Raw genomic sequence first — 14,619 nt, forward strand, 5'->3', positions numbered from 1 at the left:
GAATATGATTTACAGCATCGATTGAGGCTAAGGCCTGTCTGAAGAGGGCTAATGATGAAAATATATAGAAAATGTCCAACTTTTATATAAATCAACAGAATTCTCTCCAGCAAAACAAAGTTAATTGAATTCCCTAGCATGCTAAGCAAACAAACCTCAACAGATCTGTGGCTGTATTCTTTCCTTTGGAAGTTTAATTCTGACAAAGAAACCCATTGCAGCAACCTATCAGTGTCTGCTTTGGCGTCACATGACAATTAAGTGTCCTTGGCAAATTATTAGTGGGGAATGATTGTACATGATGAATTATTTCTGAGAAAGGTTTGGACATTCAAGAGCACTATGAATGATGCGTGGAATTCTGCTTTTGGTTAAGTTAATTAAATTGAACAATGCTGAATTAATCAGAGTAGATGGAACCACACCTTTAACTAGAATTCCTTGGCAGATGTTTTGGGGGCATTTAGTGCCCATAGCTTTTGTGTCAGCAGCACCAAAAAATAAAAATGTGACTTAAAAAACATTTTGCTTGTCAGAAATATATATATAAGAACAAAAAAAAAAGTCTGAATATGATATAAAATATTTAGTTTTGGGAAATTTGACAGAAACAAAAAAACAAATATGCCAGCTACGAGCAAATATATAAATTCTGCATACAAAACGTCTGTAGTTATCTCAAGTATAATGGACATATTTTACCTAGGAATTTAAGGAAATTTGTTGATGTAGATATCATGTTATATAAGGAACCACAATACTTCCATGCTAACAATATATAGTATACTTTTTTTGTTTTTTTAGATATATGACATAAAACAATTCCACATGTATTTTATTTTTGCTGAAAATATTTCCCAACGTTCCTCTTGCGATTGTTTAAGTCTTTGCAGCTAACACAGAAACCAATAATTGGCTGGTGGATTTACTAAATGCCTATAATGCCCATGGCATGAATTTCTAGTAAAATATCTTATAAAACACCTAACTATTTAAATATATAATTTAAAACATAGCCTTGTGACTGATGAATGTTTTTTCAAGTTTTCTTTTGGGAAGTAGTCTTTAGTTATGATGAATGAAATGTCTAAATCTGTGCCCTATTTTAAACGTGCCCTCTTTTTGACTTGGAACTCTATCCACTATTCTGTTCTGCTGTGTTTTCCTTCCCAGGGTCACACTCGCCAATTAAACTTCTTTGTATGATATTTAGAATGAAATGTAACTCCCAGTTGTGTCACTGTTACATCTTAATTCAGTGGGCTGCCAAGGTAATTGGTATAATTTGGGGATAAAATAATAATTGAACGGTAAGTAAACCAGAAAACTAAAACCTATGGGAACATTCTTATGGTTTATGTTCCTGGTTCAGTGTTTTACTACAGCTTTTTTTTTTTTTTTTTAAACAAGATGTCATATGTCATTGGAAGGTTAAGTAATTACCTAGCTAGTCCTGTGGCCCAAGATCTCTTAACTGCAACGCTCCTGAGAAAGTAATATGTGATGTGTTCTCTTTGTGTTCTCAGCATTAAACGTCATCAAGAAAGGAGAGCAATACTCAGTCCGATTTTAACCGATTTCACGGTTCGTGTAACCGCTGCTCCAGCTATTATATTCAGTAAAGTGTCCCCTGAGAATATGCACACTGAGGTGGGTACGGACTCCATACATGCCATCAATGGTACTCACTTCTGTATTTTGTTCTTGTTGAGAATGTATTAAGAACTACAAATGAATGTAAGATCCACAAAACATGCATTTGTAGCCAAAGGCACATGGTAGTAAATTAGCATTGCTCCTCGCTACAGATTGAACTGGATGGTAGTGTGTAGTTTGTCATACCAGGCTGACCCATTGTGCATGCTCCACAATGTTTCTCCTTTGATCACTGGCACTACACATGTTTCTATCGATGACTGAGGATTCAACTTCCTCTCCCTCTAGTTTGCAGGTTAGACACACTGCTTTGATTAATGGGACACACTATATTGTGCTAACCAATGTCATGTTATCCACGTCCTATTATTCTGAGTAATGGTGCACTTATATACCCTCTAAGCAATGCTATACTCCCCACTCCATATTACTATAACTTAGGGTACACTACACACCATGTTACTTTGCTCTATCCCATACTACTTTGTTGGATATATGTAGTCCACATTATAATACACTGATTAAAGGTACACACATCACAACAATTGTTATAACTGATACATATTGTTCATAATTTTGGTGATCTCAGGCATGCATGGGCGTAGGAACCCCTAAAAATCTGGGGGGGTTTTCTGCAGTGGGCCACTTTATCGGAATTGTATACGTGCGCAGGCCGCACTCATTTTTCACTGTGAGAAAATATGGCCTTTAATAAAATATGCAGATTAAAAAAAAAGTAAATGACACAAAAAGCTTTTCCTCTCACTGATTTCTGGGCCTAGAATGTTTTGTGACTACAAATTTAGGACTCAGGATAATTAAAAATGAAATAGTTCTATTTATTCTAGGGATGCACCAAAATGAAAATTCTGGACCAAAACATTCACAGTTCGCTTAGCCAAAACCGAAAATGACCCCCCACCTTTAAAAATAATAATAAAAACTCTAAAAAAAAATAAAAAAATAGCAATATGACTTGGCATGATAGGAGTGTGATTGCTAACAGCAATCACACTCCTATCATACCCAGGCAGCCAGTACATGCTGGTACAGGGTGGCTGTAAGTGATGTGCAGACCCCATATTGCTGGCAGCATCAATACACAAGGGGGGCAGCTAGATAGGTTTCAGCATGTACTGGCTGACTTGGCATGATAGGAGTGTGATTGCTAGCAGCAATCACAGTCCCATCATGCCTAGGTTCCAGCACTTACACATCCAACCAGTAAATGCTGGAACCTAGACATGATGGGACTGTGATTGCTGTTAGCAATCACACTCCTATCATGCCAAGTCAGCCAGTACATGCTGGTACAGGGTGGTTGTAAGTGATGTGCAGACCCCATACTGCTGGCAGCATCAATACACAAGGGGGGGGCAGCTAGCTAGGTTTCAGCATGTACTGGCTGACTTGGCATGATAGGAGTGTGATTACTAACAGCAATCACAGTCCCATCATGCCTAGGTTCCAGCACTTACACATCCATGCTATCACACACACACACACACACTCATTCATTCATATACTCATTCATTCACAGATTCATTCCCTCAATCACGCATACTCATTCAAACACCCTCCCCACCCTCTTACCTGCACTGCAGCTCCTCGATGCCGCTCACAGACTTCAGCAGGGGGCGCGGCCTCCTTCTGCGTTCTCTGGTACTGCCAGAGGAAGCAGGATGTGATGTGATGTCACGTGAACTTTGTTGGGTTCTGCTTCCTCTGTGCAGTACAGAAGACCCTCCCACAGGTAAGTAGCAGTGCTCGAGGTGCGGACCGCATAAGATCGGTTGCCCTGGCTGCCGATCTTACGCGGGCCGCACCTCGAGGTCTTGCGGGCCGCATTTGCGGCGTTTCTATTGGGGGGGTTCCTACGGCCCTGGGGGGATTTCTTCATTATCGGTCCCCCCTGCATGAGTTACTGGGGGGGATCTGTCCCCACCGGTTCCTACGCCCATGCGGGCATGTACCGCACACCCTAGTGTTATGACTATTTGGCTATACTAAAAACAGAAAAAAATGCCTCTAAACAGTAATACATCAATGTAAAGAGGACAAAATGGGTAATTAAACCCCAAATGAACAAAAACAAATATCCTTCCCTAAAAAATAAAATCCACCTTTTATTTCAGATGTTAAAAAGGTAAACACTGAAGGGCTGAATTTGGCTATATGAAAGTAATAGATGCTAATGGACATACTGTGAGTTTTTAATAGAAATGCCTGTAAATAAAGCTTTGGATCTCTTATCCATATGTAAATTAACCCTATGAGTGCAGCCGAAGATTTGTCAGAAAAAAGCCAAATGGAATCTAGATAGTAGTCCTGTATACTACTCTAACCTCTGGTCCATACTCTGTACTACTCTGTATATTTAATTTCATATGAGTCCTATAGTACTGTGTGATACATACCGTCCAGTTCTAGTGAGCGGTGCACAGTCCACTTCCAATTATGAGTTATATTTGTGGTGGGTTGTATTTAAAGGGTTTCTTCTCAGTAGAGTAATGCAGTAAAACGAGATGGAAGCAAGAATTCCCATGGTTAAAGAAACACATTCTATCATGTATGGATTTTAGTCTCTATTTCCAGTTTTGTTCCTAAAGCATATAAATAAAGGGCCAAATTCTTCCTAAGGCAGTTGAGGTATTTACCATTTATCTAGGCATGCAGTGAGAGGCAAATGAGAAGAAGCTTAATAATAGCTCTGCATACTTGCATCCATTTTTGCCATGTGCCACCTATTTCCATGCTTATTCCACCCCTCTGGGGTCATGCTCTGCCCATCTTCACGCAAAACTTTTCTCAGTGGTGGTAGGATGTATTAAACTAAAGCACTGGCTTAATAGAATCCAAGTCCCGGGAAATCCAGGCCAGTTGGTAAGACTTATATGCAGGGGCCATTTCAGCTGTTGTGAAACTCCCCTGGCACGGTAAAGGTTAATGAGTAATGTCCTTGCCATTCCTCCGTTTGGAGGTATTATGTTTGCTTTTGCAGATTCATACTGTTTTTCAGTCTATTTGAAATGTATAAAAGGGAGCTTTTCTCAACATGTGAGATTTGCTGGGTTCTGAAATTTTGGTATTGATTACAAATGAAAATAAACTGCGTTTGAAGAATTTGGCACCCGCTTGAAGGTATTTCAGGTGCAGTTGATTTAAGACATGTAAGACATGGGCATTTTGTGAGGTTTGTTTAGTCCCCTGAGCTTAAGTAAACACAAATGACATGAGATCTACCTTTTCACCCCAGGATATTTTAGTGTGTGGCCATGCATTGGAAGTGAACGTTACCACAAGCTTGGACTTCTTCCTAAGCGTGGCTCAAGTACAACTTCTTCAACAGCTGGTGCAAGCGAACGTGGTTGGATTTGAACAAACAAACATGGCTGCCGAGGTAAGCGATGATAGCAACCTGCATTATAGACCCTGCTTAACTCTTTGTCTGCCATGCACGTGGCAGTATTACTGGCTCACCTGTGCAAAGCTTGATTCGTCAACATTTAGGGAGAAAAAGACTAATTATAAAATTGCCATATGTTTTTCTTAAAATATTCTCGGTCGTATTTATCTCTCGTGTACTTTTTGGAAACTGAAATGAAGTATGTTTGGTGGAGCAAAAGAATGTGAAAAGGAAATCAGGAAAAAGGAAAGTCTGGTTTCATAACATTGTATGAATGTAACGGTCACCTGTTACTATCATTCATATCACGCCAACAATTCCCACAGCGCTTCTCACAATACATACGTTCTAAGGGTTTTACAGACCTAATCTCTACAATCTAGAGAATACGCCGCAGATTATGGGGGTGCTTTCTAACTAATACTTTCTCGAAATGTTCACGTGTGTATATGAAATAAACCACAGGAAGGAGCTGATTCTTGGCGTAATAATGAGCAGAGCTTTAAAGCAGATGCCCAGCTGCAGCCATACCGCCTGCCAACCCCTCATTTAAGGTGAAGGTCACTGAAACAAATTGCTACATTTCATATGATAACAAAGCAAAAGTGGTATCCAAACACTGCTAATTTTCTGATTTCACACTTCAAAGCCATCAATTTCATAAACGGTTTGAAGCCGAACTTAGCGTACTGTTCACTTTCAAAGAGCAGGTGTCCGGTTGAACTAACGCTGGCCTTTAACAAAGTTAGGTTTTTTCCCCATGTTATTCCAAAACATCGCCTCTTGAATAGCCCCTTGTATCAATTAGTAGCAGGCTTTAGGGTATACTGGACAGGGGAGATACTTATTGCCATTCACAGAAAACCTCGCTGGATACCTCCGTGCTTAGGATAGACATTCCTGTACCTCACCCAAATCCCTCTGCCGCTCTTTTCTCCTCCCCAAGGCATACAAGTTCATTTACAGCCCTAAACCTCATAACAGTGTGTATTTTAATAGCAGAAAATGTTTTTCAATTATATCTAATGCCTTACCTATCAATAGGTCTCAAAGTCCTATAAAAAGTCTTTGTATATGCCTGCCCTCTATGCCCATTTTATCTAGACCACCTAAAATAAATAAATTTATATATAATTTTTTTTAAATGTTGGCAGCTATGTTGTTTTGGCATTAGTGAGAGTTAGAGAGTGGATTTTGGAGTTGCACGTTGACCCAAATCGTGGGAAATTGAATTAGTCACAGGACATGCTGGACGTGCATGCAGAGTGAATTCTCGACGTGGAAGCACTAGTGCAGGACTGGTGCTACGTAAAATACCTGTGACAACACGGTGCTTGACTTTTAGATATACCCAAGGACAGGGGGACCTGTGGGGGACTCGAGTCATTAATAAAGAAATCCAGCAAATTCAGGGCAGTTGGTAAATGTGTAAATATGTTCTGTAACGTTACTAATGGTAGGGTATTTGTTTTATACAGCACAATGCTTCGGGAAAGAAGGTAATCCCTCTGGCCATTTTATTGCACCTGAACTGCCATTCTCCCTCCATAGATTACAGTTTTCCTAATGAACATACAAATTAGGGAGCTCATGGAACCCATGGGTCAGGAATCAAAAAGTGACATATTGTTCATATTGAAGGGGCTTCTATCACTTTCGATCCAGCATAAGAAGAGGCTTATGTTGGGTAATGATATCAACTTTGGATGTGATCATATTTTTCCCATTGTAGACGCATCAAACATGGTTAGAATCAGTAGATGCTGCACTTTGATGTCATGGCTTCTGCCGGGACACGTGTCATGGTCTGAGAAGTTACTGTTCACATTGACCTCATGTACCTGGTATGAAAAAATGCACAAGCAATGCAGGAATAATTCTCATGTGAATGATGCTAACAGTTGACTGAATTATGTGAAACGATCTTGCAGAACAGAGATGTGTTTGGAGATTTTCAGGCTTCAGCGGGAACAATGTTATTCTAATTCTTTATTGTTTGCGTCCTTAAAGAGTATGCATGACAGACTCCTTGTGGTTTTCAGGAAGTCTCCATTTTATGCTTTGTATGTCAGCGTGTCCACAGAGCCTATAAATTTAACGTACATGTTCTATAATAGAAAGCCCCGCTGTTCAAAAATGTTCCTTTAGCTCTTTGTTTTGCAAATTCTGTAGCTCCATAAAACATAAATCACATCAGTGAAAAAATAACAAATTCCTGAGGCCATTGTCTTAAAGATGTAGTCAACATTTTATGCCTTTTAAGTTCACCAGATACTGCTGATGTTTTTAACTTGTTAAGCTTAGGATGATTACACATGGATGGATGGCTGGGGTTTTCCTGTTCTTGTTATAAACAGCTCTATACAGGGCCAATAACAGAAATAACACATGGTTCCAGCCGATTCCTCTTGATATGTAGGGCCAGATATATATTTCTAGCCTGTACTAGTGTGAAATAATCCAGTTCTTCCTCAGCCTGAATCATTCCTATGTTCTTAATGCACAGGTGAATACTTTGGTGAGAGGGTTGTTGTTGAACTATAAAGGGGTCTATTCACTAAATATTTACAATACATGATCAGCTCCAGTGAGCCTCTTCTGCTGGAAGAGCTTGACTGGTCCTGTGAAACATATAGTGAAATCAGCCAGATTTCTTCAAAGTCTCCTCACCCGTTGAACTGTACATTATACAGGGCCAGCTCAGCCCTTTTTGCTGGAGGAACCTGCCAGTGTTGGCTCATCATAATATTGAGGTAAAGGCGTTAAAACCACAACTCCTCTGATAACGCTCACTTTAGAGAATAGACAATTGTGTTATTGTGTTGGACGTACCAAGTCAAGTCCTGGTTTTATCTCATGTTGAAAGCTTGACAATCTTAAACGAGGAAAAGTCTGGATTAGAGATGAAGATTAAATACCAGTGCATTGAAGACTGGGAATGTTTAGCCTGCGCAGGGATATTGAAGTCTAGTGCTCATGGGCTGCAGGCAGTGCTGGTTTCAGAGAAACCTTTTAATACACTGCTTCATGATAAATATACCCGAAGTTCCCTAAATTTGCTTTGGATACTCTAAATATGAGATCTGATTGCTGGGCGTTGGTTCAGCTTCCTTCCTATCCGTTTATCCTGTAACTGGGGAATGGCCATGCCTTCCATGTTTGGCTAAGATCCTCCAGTTTCCCCTATGGAGGAAGAGCCCTGTGGAGCAGCTCACCACAAATGTGCAGATGAATGGTAATAGACAATCTAATTTTTTAACTAGGGAATGACTAAGACTCAGGTCCAGACATAGTTATAATTTAATATAATCAGTACCTTCTGGTTCCATCCCAGTGATGTTTACATATGCCAGTTATGGTGGTGGGCATCTGAATTAAACATTCTTTAAGTTCCTTGATTTGTGCACCCCCGCTTTACCTACTCATAAAGTGGAGACACAGTAGCCCAAATGGCTACTCATGGGAACCCCAACATTGTAGAAACATCAAGTGTGCCTTGCATCAGCCGTGCATGTTTTCAACAAAGTTTCTTTGTTGTTGTTATTGTGGCTTTGAGAGAGAGTTGTGTATTTGTTTTCATTTATAGTGCAAAATAGACCCAAATATGGTTTGTGTTTTGTGCCTCATTCATTACTTCTGGCTGCATGAGTGACATTTGGTCCTTGTTTGTTTCATAGCAGTGAGGTTTATCGCACATATCTGTCCTATTGTTTCCATGCCGTTTAGCAGAAGTGGCTTCCCATCAGATAGAAAAAAAACAATCATTTTTCAGAGAAGCTCATGAGGCATTAATATATGCCACACTTGCCCCACGGTGCAGTAAATCGACCTATTGAACTCTGCGGACTAGCTCAGGGTGAGGAAAGGCATCGCTGGGCAATCTGTGTACATCAATTCCTATGACTTGAGTGTTATTGCAGTTTAACAAAACCTGGTAGCCAGCCACAAGTTATTAAAGCTACAACCACAGTGGGCCACTCTCTGGGGGTCGAGGGTCACCTTCTGTGCCTATGCCTGAACTTTTGACACCTGAGTTTCCCCTGAGTGTTTTTGCTTATTGCTTGAGCCTAGTGCTTTAAGTACATTTCCATCTATCATGCACTGAAAAGGTGAGTCCTCATTTATTTAAGTTCCAGATATGCAGTTCATTTTTGGCAGTGGGAGGAAACTCAGATAAAACATACTTTTTAAGAACTGCTGTACTAAACAGTGTTAGCTAGCTCGGCGCCCCCAGTCTTCCAGCTGGCAGCATGTTTGTTTTTGGGCTTTTAGGTATCATATCTTTAAAACATTGTAAATCACGTTGCCTTTGGAAAATCTTCCGAAATCTGCAGGTCCCTTCAGAAGCAGTATGAATAATGTGCAATAATCAGGAGCTGATCTACTCAATGGCATGCCAATATCAGTGTCCATGGGAAGTAACAATAGCCACAAATGTTTGGGGAGCATTCTAACAGGACAAGATTTAGTAAATACTCCGTTTTGTGCTAGTAGGGGCATCCATAAAACCTGCACTGTCAGTGTCCCTTGAGGACTGGGTTGGGAAGCACCCTATTATACAGCTCCTATATTGGAGAATTTACACTCTGGAAATCAGATCTCGAACACTGCCCATGTTAATCCTTATTGTCCGCTTAGTCTTGTTCATGCGGTCTGATGTGCACAGCATGGTGTCGCTGACCCAGGGCACTGCATTCTCCTGCCCTGTAATTATGATGTGATTATTGCTGACACAGAGGGGCTTTAAATCTCATGCTCCAACGCCACAGCTCTTTCATCATCCCAGAAAAATGCAGGAGATCAGTGCTCAGAGCTGCCATGTTCCATGATCACGATGAAAGGTGAGGGCAATTTACTTACCCCCTTTACATGAACCACGCATGGTCTGAAACTTTGTTATATCTGTTGATGGCGGGTGTACTGTACATCATTTCCATTCAACCTGTCTCAATACTGTAACGTGCGCCGTTTGCTGCTCTTTGCCATATTTTTCCATTGGGCACATCATCTTTAACCTCAAAGGGTTAAAGGAAGAACTGGATTTTTCCCCCCAGAACTTGGTTGGTTCTCAGGGACTGGTAGCACATGTGATAAAGTTACTGACCGCAATAACGTTTCTGGAACTATCTACACACTGTCTAGTGACATTTGCCCAACTTAATGCATTGGTTAAAGGTGAAGCGAGTGTCAGGGGGAGCAGCCATTCACTAGGGGTTGTAAATATTATCAAAACACATGAAAGACCTAGGTGGTCTATGTCAAGTACACACAGACAAATATGCGGGTGAATTGAACCTAATTGGAATTTAATTGGAAAGGTTACTGCCTGACGTGTGACAGATACACAGCTCGTAACCCAGAGGTCATGCGTTATGTGCCACTTAGTCACTCTGTGCTTTATTAAAACAAAATAAAAGGAAATATATTAAACGCGCTTTGCTTAAAAATAAAACGTTAACCATTGCCGCTTTTTTGGAAATATGACCATTTCAGGAATAGTAAAACCTTTAAATGATGACCTGAGAAATCTGGATCGTGTGTCATGTTATTCTGAATTGTTTAGAATAATTACAAAATGATTTGGGGGACTTGAGAGTTTGGGTATTTCTTCTATGTATCTAACCACGTATTTTACCCCCAATACAGTCATCCATCTCTGGAATCCATTCTCACCTGCATCCTGTATATGACCAGCTTGTTAATGGGGGGGGTCCTTTTGTGCTCAGGAATGACATCATTGCTTTGACTTATTAAAGCTTGGCCAATATGCATGACCTCAGAGAAGCTGGGCAGGTGAGATCAGTACATATTACCCATTGTACAGCGCTGCAGAATGTGACGGCACTATATAAAACAATAAATACTAATAATTTAAGGATAGAGACATCTGTGGTTCTGCATCACTAGAGAAATTAGTGCTGATTACCCCCTTCCTATTTGCAGTCTGTAGTCTTGTAAGTAACACATTTTCAGATTTTGATCGTACGTATGGAACATTTGGAATTGGCCCGATTTATTGCCAAAACATAGGAATTATAGGAAAATAGGGATTTGCATATTAGACAGAAAAGCACTGAGAAATGCAGAGCTACAAACCACGCAAGCCATTTTTCCATTTTATTTATTTTGCTATAAGTTACACATTCTTCTCGGTTGCTAAAGGTGTTCTCCTTAGAGCCGAAGCTTGATTCAGACTTCCTTTGATCTAATGACTCCATCAGTACGGAGTAATTTGCCAATTGGCTTAAATCCAGCTGGCGGGTATCATGTGGTACGGTGTTTAGATGGTGCACATTAAAGAAGCCCTTTGATGGTCATTGTGAAACATCCAGGAATCAAAGTGAATTAATTTAGCAGCAGGACACGTGATTAATGATTATCTGTGTAAAAGAGATTCTGAAGGTTAAGTGGTTTAATAGTGGATCGCAAAGCTGGCCGTATTCAAGTCTATAAATAAGAATATTTAACAGAGACAGAGCTCATTCTGTACGCAACCATTAAACAGACCCTATTGCGGACAGGGCTATTTATGCAAGGTTTCATTATGCTTAATATACAATAACATTTTTAATGTTTAATTGTAAGCTCCTTTGAGCAGAGCCATCCTTTTGTTTCCGGATTGTTATGTCCTGATTATTCTACAGCGCTGCGTTATATGATGGCGCTATAAAAATCGATAATAATAATATTGAACCATTAGCAAATGCAGGGTCTCACAATTTTTTTTTATTCTGCGAGGTCACATGGCTTGCTAAATCTTTGCAGATTATATGAATGGGACATAGCATTGTCTTATTAAACAAGAAAACATTTAGTTAATGTGATGTGACACTTGCTTTTATGTTACCTGATTTGTTTCATTTCTGCAGTAGAAGATATATTTCTTTTTGGGTAACTAGGATACACATTTGTGATTCAGATATTTCTTGTAGATTATCGTAATTGTGTTACACTCCCCTCTATGTTGATGTATATTTAATTACGTTTCATAAACTCTAATCTTTTTTTGGCATTTTTGGGCGGCAGGAAACTATATATTTTACTGCAGATCATACTCATTTTTACAATACATCCCTCAAATGTATGTTTTATTTTTTTCGTTCTTGTGAGTTATGTTTACTTTTCATAATCTAATTCATATAACTTTACATTGGAGGTTGAGTAAAATGTGCCGGAAGTTCCCGCCTGCATCCTGACGGAGGATTCATTTGTCTATCTGATCTAGAGAAGCATTTTTGGGTTAGCTCATTGGTAAATAAATCACTCCCAAGGCTCCAACTCAGCGTTTGTGTAGGTAGATAAAATTTTGCAATGAAACCACTAAACACGAATAGGTTTCTTCATTTTTCTTTCTTTTTTTAAGCAGAGGGTATGATTTCTGCTTTGGACAGATGCTAGACTAGGCTAGGTAGTGATCTGTCCGTGTGTCCCATCAGGACAATTATGTAGGAATAAATGCTTCAATACATATAAAAATTCATGCATTACAAATGGTTTTTTTTACATATTTTTTGTTACTTTACTTTAATTAATTGTGCTTGTTGTCATGTTAAAGGGACATTCTTGTATTGAGTACACAAAATGGGCTCTGGCAGCACAGGGTGTGTTTGGCCAGGAAGGAGGCAGAATCATACGGGGGGGATTTGTCAGAATCCCTCCATGTATTTGCAAGCGGGTTCACCTGATTTAAAATGCATATAATGGCTGGGGTGTCCCTTTATGCAAATAAACCTTAGCAAATCTCTAATTTTATTCTTTACTCTCTCTTTTTTTTCCCCCCTCCTTCTTGAAACGACCTACTCTCCACGTGTGTCGTTCAGACTCATCGCTGTTGCCGTATCACTCAATAAATCCTCTTTCTCTAGTTACTAAAATCCAACATGCTTCTTTTATAATGTCAGACATCACCAAGCCTTGGCCTTTCCCGAAACTGGTTAAAGCGGCCTATGGAGCCATGAATGATGGCAGGAGTTGCATCAGGAATGACCTTCGGAAGCGTCTGCATTCTCATAGGAAACTATATTGTAAACAGTATCCGTTACTTGATTTGCAGTAGTGATGTTTTGACTTGCAAACCGCATAATTCATAATTTGGGTCTGCAGGCTCCCAGCTGATAGGAGCTGCTCTCCCTTTCATTGAAGAAAAGCAAAAGCAGCTGATTTTTCTCTGTGTGTTTGAAGATGGGGTAGACCTTAGTCAAAGCTCGGCAATCTGCATCTTCTCATTTATTTTAAGTGAACGAGTTTACAACGGGGGAGACAGATCAGATAGCATGTTTCTTTCATGCTTTTAATCTACAAAATGCTGCTTCTGGCGTACAGCTAGGATTTTCGTTTTAAAGATTTTGCTCGAGTTCATAAGTTAAGTCATTTTTCAGTTGTTTGGATAACAGCTCAATCAAGTTTAAAATTCCCCATGCAGGTATTCAGAGCTAGAATTGTGTAAATATCCCATAACTGGTGAACGCAGAAAATGCTTTGTAGAAAATGTGTGTTGCTTTACAAAACAATAGATTGCGGGATACCTTGAGGTCCGGTATGTCCATGAGCCCAGAGCTGGACTGAATGGAAGATGAATGAACGGGTAACTTATTGTTGTTGTCAGGATTAGTCTTTGTTAATTCAGAAAGCATAAAGTACATGGAGGTTGCTTTGGGACGGTATTCCCCTATATCATGTCATAAGGCTGTGTGATTTGGCCGCGCGTCTATTGCAGTCTTACTGTGCTAGGAGTTCTTAATGGAAAGGTAGGATGGCAGAGGCCAATCCTCTCATCGTTCATGAAGAATTTTCAACGTCATCCTTTACGACCAACGTGTTTAAAAGGGGGGACTGCCATTGTCACAGCTTTTACTTTCAATGAATTTGTTGAAACTACATGTAGCTTTGCTTTTTCTTTGTCCTTATGCTTTCGTTTCCATCATACAAGCTAAAATTGTCTCGTACGATATCCCCCTTCTCCTCCATGACACTTACAAAGTCTGTCTGAACCAATCGCCAGAAATCAGCAATTTAATAATAGGGAGAGATGAGTTAAAGGGAGGAATAATACTTAATACAAGGTCTGAAGAAGAGGGAGTTAAGATGGCCGCCCCTATGCTATACACATAAGGAGGGGTTCTAAACCATATGTATTTCTATTTTTTGTCGGTAAACAACATTTCATAGGTTAGTGTAAAAAACCTTAAAATGCAGGATCGACTTTAAGAATCTCCTTAAAATTTTTCTGCCCTCTTCTAGTTAAATCAGTGCTAATGAGAATAAACAGAAGATGCGTCTTTCTTTAGGTCTGATGGTGATCAAATTGGTATATACTCGACCTGCAATAATAACATTGTATGTTGCTTATTTTATGGGCGTATATCACAGACATATAATAAGTAACTGTTTTCCTTTATGGGCCTTGCGTTATTCCATTCCATGGTATTTAAGGGTCATCCGCTTTTTTGATGGAGAAATTCTTTCCCTTCTTGAAACCAAAGCCCAGTTAGCGCAGGGATTTGTATAACCGCAGATAATTAGTTTATTTTAATGTAGTATGTGAATTACTGGCATGT

At 39.7% G+C, this 14,619-nt stretch overlaps 1 protein-coding gene across 1 annotated transcript in view; it reads left to right on the forward strand.

Moving 5' to 3' along the window:
• Positions 1 to 14,619, forward strand: part of LOC149305589 (intermembrane lipid transfer protein VPS13B-like) — a 383,703-nt gene that overhangs the window by 259,068 nt on the left and 110,016 nt on the right. Inside the window, exons 31-32 of the mRNA XM_089477585.1 lie at positions 1,527 to 1,650; positions 4,913 to 5,056. Coding sequence (XP_089333711.1) covers positions 1,527 to 1,650; positions 4,913 to 5,056 — 268 coding nt within the window. The remainder of the gene's footprint in view (positions 1 to 1,526; positions 1,651 to 4,912; positions 5,057 to 14,619) is intronic.

Source organism: Sceloporus occidentalis, unplaced genomic scaffold, assembly GCF_023333645.1.
Source record: "Sceloporus occidentalis isolate IW3139 unplaced genomic scaffold, rSceOcc1.0.p SCAF_11, whole genome shotgun sequence".
Classification (NCBI taxonomy): domain Eukaryota; kingdom Metazoa; phylum Chordata; class Lepidosauria; order Squamata; family Phrynosomatidae; genus Sceloporus; species Sceloporus occidentalis.